This window comes from Odontesthes bonariensis, chromosome 15 (assembly GCF_027942865.1).
Source record: "Odontesthes bonariensis isolate fOdoBon6 chromosome 15, fOdoBon6.hap1, whole genome shotgun sequence".
Classification (NCBI taxonomy): domain Eukaryota; kingdom Metazoa; phylum Chordata; class Actinopteri; order Atheriniformes; family Atherinopsidae; genus Odontesthes; species Odontesthes bonariensis.
The window spans coordinates 23550765-23573949 of NC_134520.1; the positions used below are offsets into that span (position 1 = coordinate 23550765).

A 23185-nucleotide genomic window follows, 5' to 3' on the forward strand; every position below is an offset into this window, starting at 1 on the left:
TTGGAGAACTTCAGTCTTTTTTATTTATTTATTTATTTTTTAGGTCAGTTTGTCACAAAACATACATACAGTCATATTATATATAATAGAAATATTCTTTCAAACCTGCTTGTACTTTTACTGGGTTTTATGAAAAGGAAGCATACTTGCTGAGCGTATTTCTGTATAAAAAATGATTAAATGTCACTTTTTATTTATTCAAGCAGCACAAGTGCATTTAACATCCAATGTAAAAAATTTCAAAGATCGGTATCTTAAAACCAGGGCAAAAAAAATTGTAAGACAGTAGTAAGTGAAAATAAAGGTAAAGAGAGTTTTGAGGAGAGTTCTAAATAACTAATGACACCAATAATCATGTTTAATCTTTTCTCCTTCCATAGCCCTCTAAGTGATATCCATTCCGGCTACCATATTTGCATTTCCTGCGAACATCTATGTGTATTTACAGTGTGACATGTGACACACAAGAATGAACACTGAAGCAGAAGATCCCAGTCACGCATTAACAAAGGAAAAAATACAAGGAATTATTTCCTTGCATTTTTCCTTTCACATAAATCTGTTCCAATTCCAAAATCCAAAATCCAACATTGACTTAACCATTTTTAACACAACAAGACCCAAGATTAAAAACTCATTTTCACAGAAGCATCTCATTAAAACTATTACAACAGTAACTGTCTTAATTTCTGTAACGTAATGTGTAGCATAAAAAAAATAATAAGCTCAAAATATCTAAAAGAAGCATGCAGATAGCTTTAAGGTGCCTTAGCTGACTATTAACAGACACTTTTTCTTATGATAGATTAATGCTACAAAACATTTTAAAAAGGAATATGAAATAAAATTCAATCCTCTCACATTATTGGTGCACCATATTGCCATCTTAATTAACATAAACAAACTATTTAAAGAGTTTAAACACAGTGACCTTATTGTCAGTTTGCTGTAATTATAACTCAAATCCATCTAATCATGGAGAAGGAGGTGATGGTGTCACATTTGATTTCGCCATTTCTGCTCCGCCATCTGAGCCCAGGTTACTCCCAAGTGAAGATCGCGTCAATCTGCGAAATGTCTCACTGAAAGGTGGGTACATGGATATGATGGAGCTGCGGGACCAGTCGAGGCGAGGGTGTGCTCTCTTCAAAACTGATCTGCGAAACAGGATATAAACCCATGGATCTAGGATCTGGTTCCAGGTGGCGAATCGAATCCATCTGAGAAGGTATTGGACCTTTACACGACTTCCAGACAGGGCAGTTTGAGCTATGAACACCTGTTTGTAGGGATAAGATAAACACATAAGAATGCAGAAAAGAAAGAGCAAAAAGAGGAGAAAAAAAGGGTAAGGGTGGAAAAGTAATCATATAATTAAAAACTTTACATCAGGAAAGATAAGAATTAAAAGACGCAAATGATTGAAATGGTTGAATGAAGAGTTAGAGATAAGGAACCACAGAAAAATATTAATTTGATTAATGTTACAAATGCACATGTGAAATCACTTTTAGTTTTGCCATTGCCCTCATTAGCAAGAGTCACAATATCATAATTAACTCTTGCTTTAAGCTGCAACATCTGTGTGAGGCATTACTGTATTGATATTACCATAAGAATATCCTGCTAAGCTAACACATGCAAACAAGCTCCCGCTGGAATAACAAGTTGGCTTAGTGTTTCTTAGTGTCTATTCAACATTCAGCTGTTGGAAATCAGTTCTCCTGCAATTCACACCCAAGCAGTGCATGGAAAGCTTTGACTCAATTCACACCATTCTGTTAAAGATTGTGGCATGCACATTTTGATATGGTGTATAAACCCATGTCTTTGTTTGGCACACTTTCTTAAGCAGAATCAGATTACGTATTCCTTACCCTTTTCCAGTTGACAGGCTCCTTTTCTCTTATTTTTTTATTATGTTTGTTCACACTTCCTAAAATTACTAAAATTCTTGGACTCTGCACTCAGTTAGGAAGGTTCCTAAGCCTAGTAGATTTTTCAACTGGACTCTTTTTACCTCAAGGAGGAAAAAAGAAAGAAAACAACAATTACTGTGGCGGACATCCACAAAAAGAAAATGATGAAAATGCTTCTTCACAAACACTTTTGTAAGTTTGTTTGCAGACCAGAAAAGCTGGTGAATCACAACATTTATTTACTTATTTTATTGTAATTTTTTACAGTTTCCATTCATCTTTTCTTTTTCACATCTTTTATATAAAAATAAAAAAAGGGGTGGAGAATTGAAACTTAAGCTATTTCTGTGGGAAAAGGGTAAGGAATAAATTTTTTTCTATCTTATGAAACTGGTATTTCGGGCTGTTGACCAATGTTGCTGTTTTACAGTCTGTGGTTTGACTGAAAGACTGGGTTGACCATGTTGACTACTAAATTTGAGCTATTTTTTAGTCCAAGTAAAATAACGCATTTAGTTTTAGAGTAGTCATAATTCAAAGGGATATTCCTGAGTTAACACCTACTCCGTAACTCGCCCAACACTGTCTAGGGTGTTGCTTACGAGGTTTTCAGGCAGGCCTTAGTGGAAAGCTTCTCTGCATTTTCCGCAGAGCATCATTATTATTTGGACTGAACAACTTGGTTTTTTTTCGCCAAATGTTTTTCTGCAACTCTGTTTCATTAGGAATATTTGATGAACCTGATGAAACTTCAAACAGAAAAGTGATAACCTGTCATGATATTGATACATATCTTGACATGAAACCATCTGTGTTTCAGGAAATGAAATGTGGCACAAGCATGTCGACAAGGCTTAAACAATATCAGTGAAACATTCTTTAATGGCCTTGAATGAAATGAGATGTAGAGCAGCAACTAAGATGAAAACCAAAAATGCACAATCAAGCATGCTCTCGGGTATATTATTCACAGGCTTCATTAGCAGATGGCTTTGACAAGCTGATGTGGCTGTTTAACTAGAGCCTAAAGTTAACTATGATGAGGGTTAGCAGTGACATGGTAAGCTGTGCTTTAGCAACAGCATTTGAATATTTGCCTTGCTTTTTACTCGCCTCAGTCGGCACACTTGAGACATGATGTAAATCCAGGGGTCAAATATCTGATTGAAGGCGGCCATTCGTATGTAGATCAAAATCATGTCATCGCTTGCAGAGGATGTCACTGCGCTCATCAGTGTATAAATCTGTTCAGGGTATCACACAACTAAGGTTAGACAGGACTCCAGAATAATATGATCTTCAGTCAGGGACTTTAATCCTTTTCATTATTCACTCTGATTTGAACAATCAGGCCACAATTTATAGTCAGGTGGATGCTGCTCATTTTCATTCAAATGAGAACTAATAATAATTTGGAATCTCTCACAATATCCCTAAACATGAAAGCTTTAAACATAGAGGATCCTGACATGATGGGGGTACTGTGCTGAAAGTAAGTGCTGAAACTTTAGAACATCACTAAAAAGAGACTAAGGAGAAAAATACATGCAGTTGGACAAATATAAAAGTTGTTAAAATGTAAATAGCTTCAGTTTCAGATGAACTATAGAAGCATAGTAGTATTGCTAATAATCTGAAACTGAGACATTGTTTTAAGAGCAGAGGGGCAAAGTTGAATCTGACAGTCTCCGTGATTATTTTTACAATTCTATGCTCGGTTCAACTATTTCTTTTGTAATTTAAAAAAAAAAATCAATTGGAAGGTTAGTTCTGGGCGTTAGTTTCCAGTCTCTAAATATTATTTCAAGAACTGTGCTGATAACAAAAAGAGCTTGGAGAGGAGCTTTTGTTTATGTCAGAAGCATTTTTACACTTAATAAGTTGGTCACTGTAAGCCAGAGTGTGTCACGATATCATGAATAGATGTTGTTTTTAACATCCCTACAAAATGCCTCTGGAGGGATGTTGAAGTCTCCCAAAGATTTACGTAATGTACATTACTAAAAAAGGAAAGTGTAAAGACGCATGTGAGAAGACTGAAAGAATTAGTGCACAGATGCTCTATTTTTGATTACAACAGAGGAAGGCACACTTCCACTGCTCTTATCAACTCAAAACACACACTATCACAGAGCACAGATAGTTACAGAGGCTCACCGCACATTTGCCCAGGTTAAAACAGGGCCAGAGACCTTCCTGTGGTGGCCTACAGCAGTTTAAAAAGAATGGAGCTGCCCATGTATTCTGCAAAATCATGTCAGTTCACTCAGCAAGTCTTCAGAGAAATGGTAGCAAGCCAAATTGCACCATGATGACTAGATTATGTCTTTTTATGGAAGCCCAGAGAGGCAATTCTTGAAAATTCTCATATTCCTGAAATCACACGTTGATTATCTCATTATCTCAAAATAACAAAAATCGTAACAATGACTTAGTAGAGATAAAATAGATAATAAAAAGGATTACTTTGTCATAACAATGGATAAGTTTGTGTCATTATATCAAGATAACGATTATTGTTTTCTCAAGATAACAGGTTGATTTCTTTTGTTAGTTAAACCTAGTAAAGTTCATCTTGCCGTCACTGCAAACCTGAGGGCAGCTTAAGGGTAACAGAGTTGGTTAAACTCTTGTCTATACCCACAGGTGCTACTGTCTGTGATAAACAGCGGAAATTCCCTGAATTCAGTGCAGAAAATACAATTACATATGACTGCTTTGCCTTAATTTCATAGATCCTCCCCAACTTTTTTGAGAGTAATGATGAAATCAGGTGTGAAAAGAGGAACCACTCATTTTTCAAGCAAAAGCAAAGCTTTTTTTCAAATGAAAACACTTAACTTTATATTTTCATCTCGAGAGAACAAAAGGCCAATTTCACAATAAATAAATTAACTTGTTCTCACATGAAAAAGAGCCTCGTTTTCATGAGATGACAGAATATTCAGCTTGTGATTTTAAGATAATGCATCAAAATAAATGATTGCAGGGTTGCGAGGCTGCTCTCAATTACTTAATTATTGAAATTCAGAGATAACAAACTGTATTCAGTAACTATATAAATCTTGAGAAACTTTCTTTAATCCTCAAAAGGTGCTATGAGCCAGATTTATATGGTACAATGAGCTGTCCACAATGACCAGGTTATCATAGCTGGCCTTAATAAATGTGATTATTGGTGATAGCAGAAAAATGTAAGAAAAAAGTCACAGAGGTCATAAAGTGGACTGTATAGAAAAAGCTTGATTCTCCAGGAATTGTCTAAAATTCATAGAAAATATATGATATAGTGTGAGAAATAAAGTTCTTAAAACTTTTTGCTTTCTTTTAGAGGTATCTAAAATATCTAGTTTCTTTATCATTTTCAAAAAAAAGAGAAGTAAAGATATTACATGCAGTCACATTTGGTCTACTTATCTAAAAACAAACACAAAAAAAAACTGACCAATAGGGGACACCAGCAGATAGTAGCAATAGCCATGATCAGGATAAGCTGAATCATCATTTCCACTTCATGGTCTCGGCGCCGCTGGGCCCTGCCTGGTCCACAGCACACCTTAATCAGGGTCACCACACTCACAGTGTTCAGCAGAAATGACACGGCGATGCAAGTCAGTCCGACAAGAGAGAACAGCACAGAGAAGGCCCAGTCATTCCCCTCTGAGCTGATGTTGAGAAAACACCAGGAGCCAGGAGTCTGAATGTGGTAGCTTCCAAAGCCTGTTAGGGGCAGCAGCGATACGCAGCCAGCAATAAACCACACCATCAGCACCATGGAGACTGTCCGCTGTTTGGGCATGCTGGTGGAGCGGGCAAATGGACGGTTGATGCCAATGAAGCGCTCCACGGCCATTGTGGCACCAAGCAGCAATGGGCATAATCCATAGAAGACCATAGACATACCCATAAAGTTGCAGAAGTGGCAGGTAGGGTCTGACTCTCGCCAGTCAACACGTGTAATGTAGAAGGAGACCACAACGGAGCCTGTGACCAGAAGACCCATGAAGTCAGTGACTACAAGACCACCCAGGAAGATGAGGAAGAAAGAGCGGGAGCGGCTTTGAGTTCGCTGGAAGGATTTGATGAGCACGATAAATGCAATGAGATTAGAGGTGAGGCCCAACGTGCTGAAGGTGGCTGAGTAGTGGACATTGCCCAAGTCTGGGTTGTATATAAACGGTGTGCTGGTGTTAGAGTAGCAGATTGGGGTGTTACTGTCTGAGTTGTTCATGGTGCTCAGCTGGCATGGAATTTGAGATCACTCAGAGATGGAAAGACAATATATTTAGGAGAAATCTCATTTCTTCATTTAACCTAAAAAAAATAAAAAATAAATAGAGAGAAGTTAAATTTGAAGACATTTGTGCTACATTTTGGCTTGTGGAAAAGTACAACAGCTATCAAAGTACATGCACACACAAATACACAACTAGCCATGTGATGCAAAAGAAATTTCTACAAGTTCCACAAAAATATAATCTCAAAGTGGGCTTGTTTTGTTGTAATTCATCTGTAACAACCTTTGTGACCCTGTTATGTGTTCACTTTAATGCCAGAAGTGTTAGATGATGCTCATAGAACACTTTTGCTGCTGGAAATGGATTATAATCACCCATCCACCTAAAACATATTCTTTGTCCCATTTAAGGCTGGAAAAAAGCCTATTCTGAAAGGCCAAATGAAAGGAGAACAGATTAACCATCACAGTGAATATATCAAAGGGCAATTCTGTGAGCCTGTTGAATTTTTAAAAACATTTTTATCTGGTGGTAATTTAAAAGTAAGTAGGCCCAAAATCTGGGAAAAAAAATAGTAATTGTTACTTGATCTTGCGGGGTACAAACTACAAAAACATACAGACTTGACACACAGACAGTACTAGTGTAGGACAGAATTGGAAAGAATGACATAGATCACAAAAATGGAGACAGAGAACTAGCATATCCGGGCAGGAAATGCAGTTCTGAGAGGTAATGACAGTGCCAATAACAGGAAATTAACACATAGCGCCATAATTAGTCTACAGTGTTGACCCTTGTGGTCACAGTAACACGTTATGCTGTGGAGTGAAGACATGAAATCAGACATGGGGTTGACAGAGTACTTATGCAAAAATGTTTTTCTTTGTGGCTTAAACAACATTGATAAAGAGGAAGTCTAAAAATACCATTTTCTCAAAATATTTTTTATTCAAACAAACCCATTTAATATGATCTGAAAAATGCACATGATTTGAAAGACATGAAAGTTTTGATTTAACAAAAAATCCCAAGCCCATTTTTAGAATTTAAGTAAACTCATCCACCTCTACTGATGTTTTTTGTCAAGAAAAGATGACTCTTCAAAGCAAAGAGAAAATATATGAACTGCAATAAGCAAATGTAGCAAATAATTAAAGACAATAAATATGAGAAAGGACCATAGAAACTGCATTCTCCTCACCTCATGCATAGGATGAGCTTCAATATATCATCTGCTTTCAAACACTTCCCTCTCTGTATTATCAAAAACTGCCCTGAATGAGTCCTCTTAATATAGTTTTATGACTGGTTGAGAAATATGTTGGATTTTGTTGGTAGCCTATGTCCCTGTCTTTTATTTGTTTTTACTTTAACAACATTAGAAATCGTCTTTTATGCAAACCTTTTTTGTGAAATTCAGTTTTATGCTTCTACATTGACCAGGGGTCCGTTTCACAAAGCAGGTTCAACATACTCTGAGTCTATTCCTGAACTCTGAGTTGATCTACTCTGAGATAGAAAACTCTGAGTTTTCGGTTCCAGAAACGCTGATTTTAGTGAGTTTAATCAACTCTGAGTAGGTTCCCCTTGAGTTTTGCGTGTGCGCCACAACTTTAAAAAGCCAGCATCAATGGAGCCCCGATTCGACGAGTCACCATGGTAACGGGGAAGAGGAGGGGCTACGTTTTTCACCAACCTCGAATTGGAAATCTTAATGCGCTCATATGGCGAGTTTCAATACGTTTTTAGAAATAAGTGCAACACCGCTGCAGCAGCAAAAGTGTAAGTTTAAATGTAGTCCTTTGCAATCACAATAATATTACAGGGAAACTGCTTGAATGGTAGCCTATTAATTTATTTCATTTGCAATCCCGCGGGGGAGAAGCGCACTTGGCAGCAGTTTAAGATGAAATATAAAAACATTGTTCAAACAGGTGAGACCTCGGCATGGAGGTACCTCATTTTGATCATGTTTTACACTGTAAAATAAATATTAAGTGGCTATTTGACTGTGCAGTTATTTTATACCCAACATAATGCTGTTTTCACACACATAAACTATGTCTTCTCATCTATATCATGTTCTGTTAAATAATTAAGCCTATTTAAACTAACACAGACTTCTACTGAGCCAACAGAAAGAAGGCAGATGCCCGTAAAACGGGTGCTGCACAGCACCGCCACCTCTAGTGGAGTCCACCCCCAAGACACGAGTGGCGTGCTGTGGGTGTGTTGCCGCATTGCATTATGGGTGCTCTCTGTTCCCTGTTTATGTGCTGTATTTAGTGCTGTGGTAGAGTTCGTATGTGTTTATGTTTATGTTCTGTACGCAGTGACGGTGTAGTACAAGGTTTTTGTTCGTGTTGCATTTTAACTAAATCTGCACCATAACTGAAAGTGGTGAGACAGAAAGTTAGTCCTACTTGTTCAATGAACATGTGCAGGTGGTTGTTATTCACTGATGTTTCTGTGAGTTGCCTGACAAAATAATAGTGCTTTCTGAACAAGAAAGTCTAGGACTTTTCCTGTCTGCACCGCTACCATTATTACAATATAAACGGCCTATATATATCTTTTTAAGCCTATTCATACAAATATTTCTTTGTCTTTTATGTCTTTTTTTTCTTTTGTCCCAACAAAATTCTGATGGCGCCGCCAAAAAAGATAATTGTCTGTAAACTCGAGGTTCACTGAGTAAAACCTGGTCCCGACCAGGTTAGGTTCAGAGAGTCTGTTACTACGGTAACTGACCGAGAGGTTAAGTTACCTCTCTTTGTGAAACAGGCTAGAGTTACCCCTCTTTCTCGGGGTTGAGTTACCTCTCTTTGTGAAACGGAAAACTCAGAGTTTCCCTCATTTCAGGGTTAATCAACTCAGAGTTTTCACTAAACCTGCTACGTGAAACGGACCTCTGGACTCATTGGAAGAAGAGATCTTGTACCTTTCTGGCTGAATAAAGGAAATAAATGAATAAATAAAAAATACCATTTGAGAGAATGGAACCTGTGTTACACTGAGAAAATGAACAAATATGGGTGTGTGCCTCTATTAATGTTTGCTAAAGACGAGGTAAGTAAGTGTAAAGCTTTGAACAATTTAGACACCATCAATTTCAATTCCCAGAAATTGTGTCACCACAATGCAATGGAAACATTTGTCAATTGCCTGTTTACTTTCCTGAAAGCCATTGTTTAGCTTGCACACTTCTAATACACTTGAAATACTGGTCCACCAAGACTATTTAACAATAGGAGTGACAAGTTCAGCAAGTTGCTTTTTCACTTTTGCTCAGGAAAAAAAAAGAAAAAGATACTTTTAACAGGCTTTTTGGGCCAGTGCATGTTGATGTGTGAGGATGTCACTCCAATACAGTCTCACAAAACTTTTTTTTGATTTTATTTTTATTTAGCCATTAATATGGCTGTTTCAATGTCCCATTGAGACACAATGATCTATTTCCCAAGGGAAGCCTGGCCAAGACAGCAGCTTAAAACATTAAGTTTTGACAGTTAAAACAAACAAGGCAAGAGCCACATAAAATACAGGTCAAACAAAAAACAAAAAAAGAACAAATGCAAATACAGTCAGATCAGAACAATAAAGTTGAATAATGGCGCTTTCATGTAAAGCAGGAGCAAGAACGGTATGAAGCTGATTCCAAGTTACTCACAAGGTTTTGTGAAACTTTGTGAAAGAAATCTACTGATTTGTGTTTAATTTTCTGTAACATGGGTTTCTCAGGTAACTGTAAATGGGAACATAGTCTCATGCAATGCTGTTATCAGAGGAGTGATTAGCTGCTTCTGACAGAGGAGACGTGCTGCAGGTGTTGCATAGCCACACATGAATGTCAACCAGTAGATCCAAATTTGTCAACCATCTGACTAGTACTTTAGTACTTTCGTAACTCGCTGTGGTTTGAGATTTTTTTTTTGTCAGTTTCCCTCCACTGAGTATCTACTGTGTGGGCCGGCGTGGTAGTTAGAGAATGAGAAAACATTTAACATATTTAACTACACCACAAACATACAAAAACACATGTCTGTTTTATATTCCAACCATTTTTTTTAGGAATTTGGCACCAAAATAACTTGATTAAGTTTCAGCAACAAAAAAGCATGGTTAATGGAAGATTTGCTGAAATATACAGCCTTCCTTAAATGGGAAAAAACAAACAAAACAAAACCAAAAACTTTATGTTCCTCACAAAGCACAAGTGAGTGGGAAAGAGGGACTGACATGTGGATATTTTGTCTTGCAAATACTGACACTTAGAAACATTGACATTATCAACAGCTTTTGTTTATAGATTTGTAAAATGTCAACATTTCACTATGGGGACTGAGCTGAAACAGCAGCTCGTGATATTCACTTAAATCTAACAATTACAACACATGAACTTAATCTAACACACAAGTTACAGCTGAAATTGGAGTATGGCTGTTTGTGTTTAAAAAACTATCACAACAATTCTACAAATGGCTTCATAATTTCGGATTTTATTAATTGGATTCTATAAATTGGCTTTGATATCATACTGGATTATTGATGTACTTTATACATACTGAGTGGTTGTTGTTGAAGTAATCATTTTTTAGATAAATAATTCATAACCTATGAAGCTTTGCTAATCTTTTATTTGTGGCTACATTTTTATCAGGTCCATCAGGGAACAATAATGAGAGAGAGAAGCTGTCAAGCCAAAAGTGGCTGTTAGCTTCATCAGTTACTTCTTAAAACTGTATTATGTAAGATGGTGAAATGCTTTTCTATTTAAACTGATCTGTTTCCCATTAAAACTATTGGGAAATCACAGAAGCAAGATGTGTGTTTGCCATGGAAACATGATAACTGTGAATGTCGTGATGCAACTGTTGTGGGCCTCACCAGCAACAAGGATGAGACACACTACAGGAGAGTTGAGTCTGCTAACCAGATGGTGTAAAGGTATTCATCTACTGCTCAACATGGAGAAAACTAACAAGATTGCTATCGACTTCAGAAGAGACCCCACAAAAACACCCCCTACTGAATATCAACGTCTCCACTGCTGAGAGGGTCAGCTGCACTAAATGTCTAAGTGAATATAGCAGAGGACCTCTGCTGGACAACTCGCACCACACCACTGGCGAAGGGGGCTCAGCTGGCCTCTCCTCCTTAAGCTGAGGAGAGTGAGCGCTCCAGCATCCATCATGTGCACTTTCTACAGAGGCACCATTGCCAGCATCCTGACTGGCTTTGGGACTGAATGGTACGGAAGCTGCACTACCCACTACAGGAAGACTCTGCAGCGCAAAGTGAATGCAGCCCGCAGGATCATGGGCACTCCATTCCCCTCACTCTCTGAAATGTATAACACCCGCCTCACCTGGAATGCACTCAGCATAGCAGCGAGACCTAACACATCCTTCCTACCACTGTTCAGCCTCCTGCCAGCCCAGGGGAGGTACTGCAGTCTTTGGTTAAGCTCCAACAGAATGGAACAGCATCATACATCAGGCTGTAAGGACACTGAACTCTCTCCCTACTTCCTGTTCACCAGCAGAAGTCACGTTACATAGTCTTTATACTGACCTTGTCCCATGTGTAATCTTCAATGCTGTTTTTGCTAGATGTTTTATAGCGCTTTGAGAGCAGTAAAAAAAAAAAAAGTCTTTCTTTTTCTTCAACTTCACTTTTGGAAATCAGCAAGTTTTTACACAATAAACCGTTTAATTTATGTGAAGGGTTGGTTTCCTGTATAAGTCCCCTTCACTTACTTATGATGAGCATGGTGAGAGAACACAAAGGCTTGATTCCATGAAAAATGCTGAAGCTACTAAGAAACTGCAATTATCATTTCCAGTTTATCCAGAAAGACAGAAGCCTGAAAATAGAACATTTATTCTGTTTTCCTACAAAAAAATGGCCAATTGTTGCAGAAACTGACAAGCTAATTAAACTTCCCTGAACATTGTGGAGCTTTTCCTTCTGTTGACTTGCACAATATCTCTGAGAACAAACCAGCTGAGAGAGCAGAAGGTGTTCTGGTTTCATATGCTGTTATGCTTGCAAAATTTCAGGGTTCGGGGGCCCTTTTATAAATCAATGAAAACAGACAGATTTAAAAACTAGTGCAATGCTTGATGGGATATTGTTCTACATTCTAGCAATGCAGTCAAGTGTGAGTGTTTCTTTACATTTTATACACTTCATATGGTATTAAAAGTGACAGCAGCAAAACGAAACTAAACTGCTGAGGATGACAAAAGTAGAAACTTTTACAAGTCATGCGGAAAAATGAGAAAAATAGAAAAATACATTTCTTTTGATATATAGCATTTGAATCAAAATGTACAAGGGGGTGGATAACTATTATCACAGCCTAGGACCCCCGTCCTAATTCCTAGTAAAGCAAGCAGTAGAAGTAAATAGTGTTCTAATGTTTACTATGCAGAAAAAAAAAACACTGCATGAACAAATATTGTTTGAGTAATTCAGTTTTAACTTACCACCACTGAAGTTTCCAAGGAGCAGGATTACTCTCAGTTCTTTTACAATCGATTACAACAACAGAAACAGTAACCACAGAAAGGGGTGAACAAGATATCACATATGGTGAGTCTCACCTGATGGAAATGTTAAAAAAAGTCCTACTTGGGTTAGGGTTAGCAGACTGACACCAATAACTGTGGATTATCCTGGCTTGCTTCTCTCAGCTGGGTTCTCTCCTACCGCAGCTCAGATATTCATCTCTCCCCTTCTGGTCACACTTCCTTTTGCTTAGCTCACTCCTCCCCGGAAGACATTGTCAAAAGGGGAAAGACTTTGGAGAGACACTACATGGATGGAAGAATGCGCATGACTGAATGTTGTAGAGAACAGAGAGAGGAAAAGGCATTCCTAAATATGGTAAATATTTCTGAATGTGTGACTGTATATAATGAGGAAGTTTAAGTGGGTTCTACAGAAAAAAAAACTACTGTGCTAAAACACATGTGTATTCCAGTTAAAACAGCTGTATGACAATGCAGATGTATTAGAATTCCATTCTAATACATTTAGTAAGACAATGGAAAATAGTGAAAAAAACCCAAAGTGCCTGAAAAATCTTGAAGATGTTTGGAAGTTTTTCTTCCTGCTTTTAATAGAAACTGGCTTGTGCACAGTTACCAAAAAACATGCAGAGCAGATGTGGACCGTGGCTGCCTCGTGCTTGTAGTTAGACACAGGTCTGTATGTTAGTTACAAGCGGAGTAAGAAAGACTGCAAGACTGGATTAATGTTCACGAACACTCTAAAGTCATCATCTGTCTGTAAATGTGTATCAAAAGAGGGAAAGGTGTTTACGTAGCTAAAGTTTGAAGATACTTAACCACTGGGAAAAACTTTATCCAAAACTATGCAGTAATTAGGCCTATGTTGTTATCACGGTAACCCATGCATGTAAGGTATGTTTGGATACACAACTCTGATTTGGTCAGTGGGAAATAATGATGGGATTGTTAGTCTTAAAGATCAAGTTTGAGGAAATATATCAGATTTGCCTGCTGTCAGAACATGTGACAATTGATACAGACTTGGAATTTAATGCTTAAGAGCAAACGTGTTGCATGTGCCTCCTGCAAAGTAATGCATTTAATTTCATTAGAGTGTAGGTAGCTGACCCAGAGTAGATAAATCTAACGTTCTGTTACAGTTTGTGGGGGGAAATTTAAGCTTTCTAGGACTGTGAGATATGTTTTGCTCAGACATTGTAAAGTTGTTGGATCTAATTGATAATGACACGACATGTTGTTCAAATTTCACATGCGGCATTTCAATTTCCACAACATTACACTAGCGTACTCAGTATTTGAATTAGAAATGATAAAGCGTTGACAAAATGTTCTTTGCAGCTGATGTCCCTGCCAGATGACTCGTCACGATGGTAACCAACTAAAGAGGAAATAGCTTGTGCATTGAATCCTGCCATGGCTCCTGACCAAGCATCAGCATGTGATGAGCGAGGAGTGAGAAAGTAACAGTGGAGAGAACTCTCTGGGCCACTGTTTACATAACTGGCCTATGTTCAAACCTCAAGATGGCATGCTTTTGTTTGAAGTCTGTTTATTTCTACATCCTGTATGAATTGGACAAAAATACAAAGAAAAGCCAAACAATTTTACACCAACAACTTGGCAATCTTCCAAACTTTACAGTTTGTAGGGGCCTTTCTAATCATTAAAAAACTATATTCAGTGATTCCAGTGTATGCGTTTCAGTTGAATGTTTCATCAGATTGGCTGGCTTCATCATCAAGCTTTCTGACATGACAGTGCTTATTCAAATATTGTCAAGTATCCTTCTACGAAGGTAACTGATGAACCGTCCGCACCGCTAATAAATACCAACAGGAAAATGTAATATCTTGCTCTCGCTGGTGTTCTCAGGATGAACTGGAGACACGCTTGATGCCTTTTTTGATAATTCTAAACTGTCTCTCTGTGTTGGACCTATGATAGACAGGAGACCTATCCAGGGTGTAATCTGCCTCTTGGTCAAACCTTGCGACTCGCAAACAGTTAAAGCAGTATAACAAATGGAAATATAGAAATTGTGAGATCTAGAAAACATCAGATAATTGGTTGGTTAAAATTCAGATGCTCGGATATATGAAAACACTATTTTATAGTCTTAAAGCTGCAGTCGGCAGGTTTTCAAAATTGCGAGTCTAAAGTCGGAAAATTCTAACTGATACAACTTTCAGGTCCCTCCCCCAACCTCTAACAAGCTTCGAATCGCCCCCCAAACCCCTCCCCCTCTGTGGACGAGGTTGTGCACGTGAGTTCACACCAGTGTGAGCGCACACAAGCTGGTATGAGGTGCCACCAGGGACATAAATCAGAATTAACTTCCATATACACATGTGAAATTAAACTCTTCCACATACTATACTCAAAACCTTGCACAAACACTAGTGAAAAGCTCTCACATAAACTAGTGAAAACATTTACCTCTTATATAACCTACTCAAAAGCTCTCATACACACTACTGAAAAGCTTTCATATATACAAGTGAAAAGCTTTACCTTTCATATATACTAGTAAAAACCTCTCATACACATATGTCAAACCTCTCGTACACATATGTCAAATCTCTCATACACATATGTCAAACCTCTCATATACATATGTCAAACCTCTCGTACACATATGTCAAACCTCTCATACACATATGTCAAACCTCTCGTACACATATGTCAAACCTCTCATATACATATGTCAAACCTCTCATATACATATGTCAAATATTTGTGGATTTCAGTTGAAACGGAAGGCGTTTCAGTTGAAACGGAAGGCATTTCAGTGAAACAGGAAGGTGTTTTATTAAACCGGGAGTTGTAGTTTTAAACAGAAGTCATTCTGGTTAGCTTCGTGCATTTTGTGCAATCTCCTGCCGGTATTTTATGAAATAAAATAAACGACAATTGCTCAGCCACCCGCTGAATACCTCACACAAACAGTGGCATTACTCAACTTTATTTTGGCTTCAACGGAGACCCTGCAGCTGGCAAAGACATGCTGCGCTGGCAGGACGGAAAAAGAGATGCTAAGCGGCTATCCACCGAGTCCGGAGCTGGAGTTGAAGTGATCGGTTGCTGCCCAAGCCTTGTAGCATTTGACAGGGTCCTGATCGTCTCCGTTGAAGCTAAAATACTGTAGACGCGCGCTCGATTTTCAAGTGTAGATAGCACGACTGTGCCTTTCCGAAGCGCAGATGGCGTGACCGCAGTCCGCTGAACACCTCACACAAGCAGTGGCATTACTCAACAATATTTTAGCTTCAACGGAGACGATCAGGACCCTGTCAAATGCTACAACGGAGACGATCAGGACCCTGTCAAATGCTACAAGGCTTGGGCAGCAACCGATCACTTCAACTCCAGCTCCGGACTCGGTGGATAGCCGCTTAGCATCTCTTTTTCCGTCCTGCCAGCGCAGCATGTCTTTGCCAGCTGCAGGGTCTCTGTTGAAGCCAAAATAAAGTTGAGTAATGCCGCTGTTTGTGTGCAGGATTCAGCGGGTGGCTGAGCAATTGTCGTTTATTTTATTTCATAAAATACCGGCAGGAGATTGCACAAAATGCCCAAAATGCACGAAGCTAACCAGAATGACTTCTGTTTAAAACTACAACTCCCGGTTTAATAAAACACCTTCCTGTTTCACTGAAATGCCTTCCGTTTCAACTGAAACGCCTTCCGTTTCAACTGAAATCCACAAATATTTGACATGTGTATATGAGAGGTTTGACATATGTGTAGGAGAGGTTTGACATATGTGTATGAGAGGTTTGACATATGTATATGAGAGGTTTGACATATGTGTAGGAGAGGTTTGACATATGTGTATGAGAGGTTTGACATATGTGTATGAGAGGTTTGACATATGTATATGAGAGGTTTGACATATGTGTTTGGAGAGGTTTGACATATGTATATGAGAGGTTTGACATATGTATATGAGAGGTTTGACATATGTATATGAGAGGTTTGACATATGTGTAGGAGAGGTTTGACATATGTATAGGAGAGGTTTGACATATGTGTATGAGAGGTTTGACATATGTATATGAGAGGTTGGACATATGTGTAGGAGAGGTTTGACATATGTATATGAGAGGTTTGACATATGTTTATGAGAGGTTTGACATATGTATATGAGAGGTTTGACATATGTTTATGAGAGGTTTGACATATGTGTAGGAGAGGTTTGACATATGTATATGAGAGGTTTGACATATGTTTATGAGAGGTTTGACATATGTGTAGGAGAGGTTTGACATGTGTATATGAGAGGTTTGACATATGTATATGAGAGGTTTGACATATGTTTATGAGAGGTTTGACATATGTGTATGAGAGGTTTGACATGTGTATATGAGAGGTTTGACATATGTGTATGAGAGGTTTGACATATGTATATGAGAGGTTTGACATGTGTATATGAAAGGTAAAGCTTTTCACTAGTATATATGTAAGCTTTTCAGTAGTGTGCATGAGAGCTTTTGAGTAGGTTATATAAGAGGTAAATGTTTTCACTAGTTTATGTGAGAGCTTTTCACTAGTGTTTGTGCAAGGTTTTGAGTATAGTATGTGGAAGAGTTTAATTTCACATGCGTATATGGAAGTTAATTCTGATTTATGTCCCTGGTGGCACCTCATAAGGGAGCGCTCGGTTTTTGCAAGCATGATTACAGGCTTCAGAGGGAGCTACAGATTTCGTTATTTTTCCTAAACAGTCTATTTAATATTCTACATCCAGAATCCCATGACAGTTCAAGCTAATATGACTAAAAAAAAGTTGCCGACCGCAGCTTTAAGGCTTGTGAGTCAAGGTTGATTGCAATCTGCTGAAACCACTATTTTACCCATTTTATATGATTAAACATATCTGACTGACATCAGACTATTACAGGGCTCCCACCTTTGCCAGACACAAAGCTGCAACTCAACTCAGACTGAAAACTTGCCACTCTTAACTCCAATATTATATTTCATCAATGTGTTCTCACAGAAGGGTCCAGACCTTGAGTCTTAGCTAGGAACAACTAACCAAACTGACTGAACAAATGGACATGAACAGAGAAATCTTGCAAGTAGACATGCGTTACATTTTTGTGAGCTGTATTGCTTCGTGGCATTATGCCAAAGGGACAAAAATGGAGGGGAAAAAAAGGATTTTTTCAACATACTCAGTGGAATTAGTAATAAATCTCCTTCAAGGACTACAGAGAGAGATAAAAGACAGGCCAATACTTGTGGAAAACACATTGGATACTTGCTGTGAACACCTCATACAATGCTGCCTGCTCTTTCATGAAAATAATTTTATGACATCTCGGCACAAACACCTTTCAAAATCCTAACAAAACTGATACATTTCCCTGAGCTTCTTTTGCAACTGACTTACTAAATATTAAATAAATATTAATATAATAGATGCTAACTCTTTATTCAGATGTAGTTGTGATGAAGACATAAAAGATGTATTGGAATTTCAAAGAATTAAGATCAACTCAGTGGACAAGGTGAACTAGGTCTCGTCTTATGCAATCTAACCCCATGTGATCTCATCATGCTGATTCCATTACTGTCCTTGTCGTTGTGAGCTGAATATTGGATTCATTGTTCAACTGCAGAGCAGTCTGAAACTCCTGTTAACTTCACAAGTAAGTTTGCATGGAGCAGTTCCAGCCAATCTGTAAAAGTTGCCTATAAATAAGCAGCTCTGCACCCAGTGCTCTCTTTGTTGCTTACCTGCTCATTGTCACTTGTCTCTGTAAGCTCATGGCATCTTTGGCAGGTGAAATTGGATTATTCTCCACTCGGGCTTACATCTTAAAAGGATTCAGAGTGATTTTCTCAACATTATGCACAATCAGCCCAGACTATAATAGGGCAATTGGCCTTATATCGCTCCTAACGCAAGCTTTTAAACTCACACACAAACATAACAGAGCTTTCTCCCTCTTTGCTAGATCTCGTCAACACCCCCTTTATAACTATATATTACGTTCAGGTTTTTATTGATTTTATTTCACACAAACACATTATACATATACACACAGTTTTTTGTTTGTTTACTTTAACAAAATGCATATTTAGAATTGAATATGTTAATATTTTACATTCACCTTCTCATCACTACAATTGATTATCCATCAACTTCACACAAAGCCAAAAGCCATAAGAATCCATTCAATTTATTTTTTTCAAATTAGAACCTACAGTGTAATTAATATCAAATCAGTATCAGTCAAAGCAGCACTGACATCAGCAAATCTTACAAATTCATAGCTTTGCCATTCCAGACTTAGTTGTGTACTCATTTCTATTTGATCAATGTGATATAATATAATTTATATATTCATGCATGTTATTGAATGCATTACTGACAATACTTACTGTTTACCTCACATTTGGATGTTTTTTACCTTGTGGTCCACATTTACAGGACAACTGTTCATATAACAGTTTATAACTATTATTTGGACAGCTGGAATAGTTCATGAAACTTCAGAATCTGTACACCCAGTGTCACCTGGTTAACCAATGCCTGTGTATATTCAGAGACAGCTGGTTTGCAGTCACATCATCGACTTCAATGAATGCAAACATTTCTCACCCCTTCTTAACTCTTGATATTTACACCTGGATTTTGGTCAGCCATTACAAAAGCATCCTGAAGACCAAGAAAACTTGACTGCATCCCCTTTACTTCTTACTGCATGTTCAGACTATGCAGCGTTGCCCAGGTTCAGTCTTTACAAGAGCTGGCTCATAGCAGAGCTGATAGATTAAGATGAATATTCAAATGAGGAAATTCTTGTTCATAGTTCAAGTTGAAGTTATGATCTGGGTTTACAGTCACAACAATTAGTGTATGATCATGTTTGATAGTTTAACTCAGCTGGTTTGTGTGATTATTTTTCAGAAGAACTTTCTTTAAAAAATGAATGAACGTCACTTTGAAACAGATTACTGATAAAACTGCTTTTAGAGCTAGAAAAAGACATTTTGATCACATGTGTTATTATCAAATTTGTCATAAGGTGGGACAACCGAAAACAGATTAAGTTAAAAATCTAATTCAGGTCAATAAAAACTTTGCTACTGTTGGCTTCATTTGGTATTTATTTCTTGTTATAATCATCATTTTCAGCTCAATGTGCTTGTCAAATTGGTTGCTAAAACTAGTTTGCCACAATGTGCCAGTTGTGCCAGTAGCTGTGTTGTGTGAAGTGCAGTCAGCATTAGCTATGCTAAGAAGCTGTATCATTGTTTACAAGTTTTGTGCAGTAGTAAATATATTTTTTCAGTTTTCATGAGCATGATTATTGTTGGTCAACATGTGTCCTGCCACACTTTTCAATGTGGCATCTTCTGCTGCATGTTGCTGCATGTTGCTGCAAAACTGGAAAAGAAAAAACAGCTGAAAACAGAAAGCACTGAACTGAGCCAGAAGCTCCTACCTGTGGCAAATGTCTCTGTGAATGCTGTACAGGCAAAACTGTTTTGTTCTGTGGACATAAAACGTTGAAATATGCCAACAGCACACATCAGACAATATCTTTCCCCCAAAAATGCCTGGAAGAGTTGCAATTGATTTCTTGTCAAGAGCAGAGCACACCTTTGTAAAAAGAAGCTGAACAGTACCCTTTCTCATCATTCCAGTCCCTCTGTCCTGCAGGGGCCCTGTCTCAGTGAACTTGGAATTTTCACATGTTCAAAGATGCAGTTAGTTTCTCTGAATACCATATACTATAATATATCATATTTGTTCCCATTTTACACACACCTATAATGACGGCACAGGCAGTGAATTCCTTTGTTGTTGTTGTTTTTTTTTCCCTGTTATCTTTTCAACGTGATAAAGATCCTTAGATGCGGCGGTGAGTGAACGCCCTCTTTTTATTGATGCTCATTCTCACATTTTCAGACTGAGATGTCTGAGTGCTTTGTGCAAATAAGAGAGTACGGATTCACGAGAACGAGAGGTTGAACACATATGGCGCCGTTAGAAGGCTCCATCTGTGCTGGTTCTGTTAGAATTATAATACATTATCATCATTTTTCAGCCTAAACTCAATTTCTCAGCTTCTCACTCTGCTGAAATGTGATATCATTGTGTTCAAATGGACATGTGTACATGGAGGCTTTAATGGTTCTCTGCAGATGGTCTCATATATCCTTAATCATTACTGTAAAATTCATTTGAGAGCGCAACAGAACAGATAGTATTGTTGGATTTTATTCACTGCCATCATTCTTATGCTCTGTTTTCCATTAGAGAAACATTATCTGTACTGTACCAGGCCCATTCTGTTAATGAACAGGGTGTTTCAGATGACATTTGAGACCAAAATCCAAATGAGTTTTTAGAACAGCTTTAGAAAAAGTGTTCTCTCTCAACATGACGCTCATTTTAAAGACTTGTCTGTTGGAGCATACAGCTCTTATAAGACGTAAACTGAACAATGACTGTTTCGAATCTGAGCCAAGGCGTTACATAACAGTATTTTGTATGACATTCCTTGACCTTTTATGGGCAAAGGTAGTGAGAGTTGAAAAAAAAAGAAGAAACAACTGAAGAGATATGTGCTGTCCTCTCAACCACTAAGCCAGACTTATTTCCAACTAAATAAACTGGATGAAACACCTCATGTCAGACTGATTCCAGATGCAAACATTAGACGGGATGTTTTGCCTGCAAGCAGCATTTCTATTTATATAAGTGTTATATAACACTTAACTCTAATGAAACATACTGAGAAGTAATTAGGTAATTATTCAAACTTTGAGCTTTTTGTCATGTTAAAATAAACACAAAAGGCAACAATCAACAAGTGGTGGGTTGTTCAGACTTTTACTTTCACAGGGAGTCAGTCATCCGTGAGTGCTCTCTTTGGCCGTTTATCCTGTTGTTGATATACTGCATGTGTTGCCCTGCACCAAGGCTTGAAATGTAAACTAGGGAAAACAAGAAATAACAGCAGTGGATGAAAGAGAGATGGTAGACAAGAGAAGGATGTGAAAGAACTAGGAGTAAGATGGAAGGAGGGATAGGAAACTTGAGAGAGAAGCCCTTCTTTCATGTTGAACAGGAGCCTGTTTTTAATAGCAGCAATCACTCAGTGGTAGAGCTCTGGCTGCACATGGAGACGGTAGAAAAGAACCAGAGAACATAAAACAGATTATAGGAAATTGCTGGCCATGAGCACTGGAGTCATGTCACTGCACAGTTTTCAAATGCCACCATTTACGGATGATAGATGTTCAAACATGTAGTTCACAGCAGTGGTCTTGTACATTTCAAATATTCAATCATCTTGCGCTACTATGACATTTTACTTACCACACTCAAAGCTGCGAGGATTTGTTTAAATGCTCAGATTCCAGATGTTTGTGTGGGACTCTGTCATAACGGTCTGATTAGCATAGATAGAGTAAGAGCATCTGGAAAAGGCAATACATTTCAATAGATCATTTATGTTAATCTCGGAATTAATTAAAGGGAAATAGCTCTTTAGTACTGTCACCATGACAATAAAAATTGCATGAAATATCCTGCAGATGGCAGCAAAGTCCTTTAACAGTTTTGCTTTTTCTAGGAGGTAAAAGTATGAAACAGATTTTGGATTTTTTTACCTGCTGAACATTTCCATATTTGGACAGTTTAAACTGTTTGTAAACAGCCTACCCGCTCATCTTCTTCCGTCAATGTATCTTCAAGGTGTGCTCCGGTCATGAATAGTGACATTCAGTGACAATGATTTGGTAAGTTGATGGAACAGATCTATCATTTGTTCTTTGAAAACAGCACACGTTACATAAGAAGCAAGAAAGATCCTCCCGCCACCACGTTTTATTTATTGGCTGCTCATGTACATCTCCAGAGCTGAGCTACTCCCTTCTTGATGAATCAGTACGCATGTGGCGCAGTAGCCCCCTGACACCTTTACGGTTCTGGCTGCAGTTCAAATGTCGGTAAATCTCTTCTTATAAATGGCAGTCATAAACATCTAATGGTCTGTCATGAATATTTTAGAGCCCTGAATATCGTACAGAAATGACCTCTGGAAAACTACACTCTCAACAAGACCCATCTCTCAGATGGATAACCTCCCCAGCCAGTGCAACACAAGGCCCCTTTTTCTGGTTCTTTGGATTTTTTCGTGGCATGATTGGATTGATTTGTCATTTGCAACAGAAGGAGCTTGGCCACGGGGCTGTGGATAATCCAATTTATCGTTTTGCCATTTATTACAAATTTCTGTGGCTTTTGGGTCCACTGTCACATCGATTCGTTGATTGCTTGCTTAGCTGGGTCCTAATGAGCTGCTGTCTGAATCACTGCATAATCGCCGCCCTAATTCACTTCCTTGCCTACCCTCACACTCCGTCTGCTGGCTCTTCACTATTAGAACAGAACGGACTGAAACATCTCTCTGAGCAGACAATTAGTAACATCTTCCTTGAAATATGGTGCCATTTTGCGCATATT

At 38.1% G+C, this 23185-nt stretch overlaps 1 protein-coding gene across 4 annotated transcripts; it reads right to left on the reverse strand.

Annotated features, from left to right (window-relative positions):
• Positions 1-22: 22 nt before the first annotated feature.
• On the reverse strand, positions 23-12894 carry tbxa2r (thromboxane A2 receptor). 4 transcript variants are annotated; one of them, XM_075485595.1, is made up of 4 exons: positions 12769-12894; positions 5365-6233; positions 3033-3163; positions 1187-1279 (listed from the first exon to the last, which is right to left on the reverse strand). In XM_075485595.1, the coding sequence occupies exons 2-4, from the start codon at positions 6148-6150 to the stop codon at positions 1270-1272; spliced, it is 927 nt and encodes a 308-aa protein (XP_075341710.1). In that variant the 5' UTR covers positions 6151-6233; positions 12769-12894; the 3' UTR covers positions 1187-1269. The 4 variants fall into 4 exon arrangements, with proteins under 4 accessions (XP_075341709.1, XP_075341707.1, XP_075341708.1 ...); XM_075485594.1 differs by lacking the exon at positions 3033-3163 and having other exon boundaries at positions 23-1279; positions 12797-12894; XM_075485592.1 differs by lacking the exon at positions 3033-3163 and having other exon boundaries at positions 23-1279.
• Positions 12895-23185: the final 10291 nt, after the last annotated feature.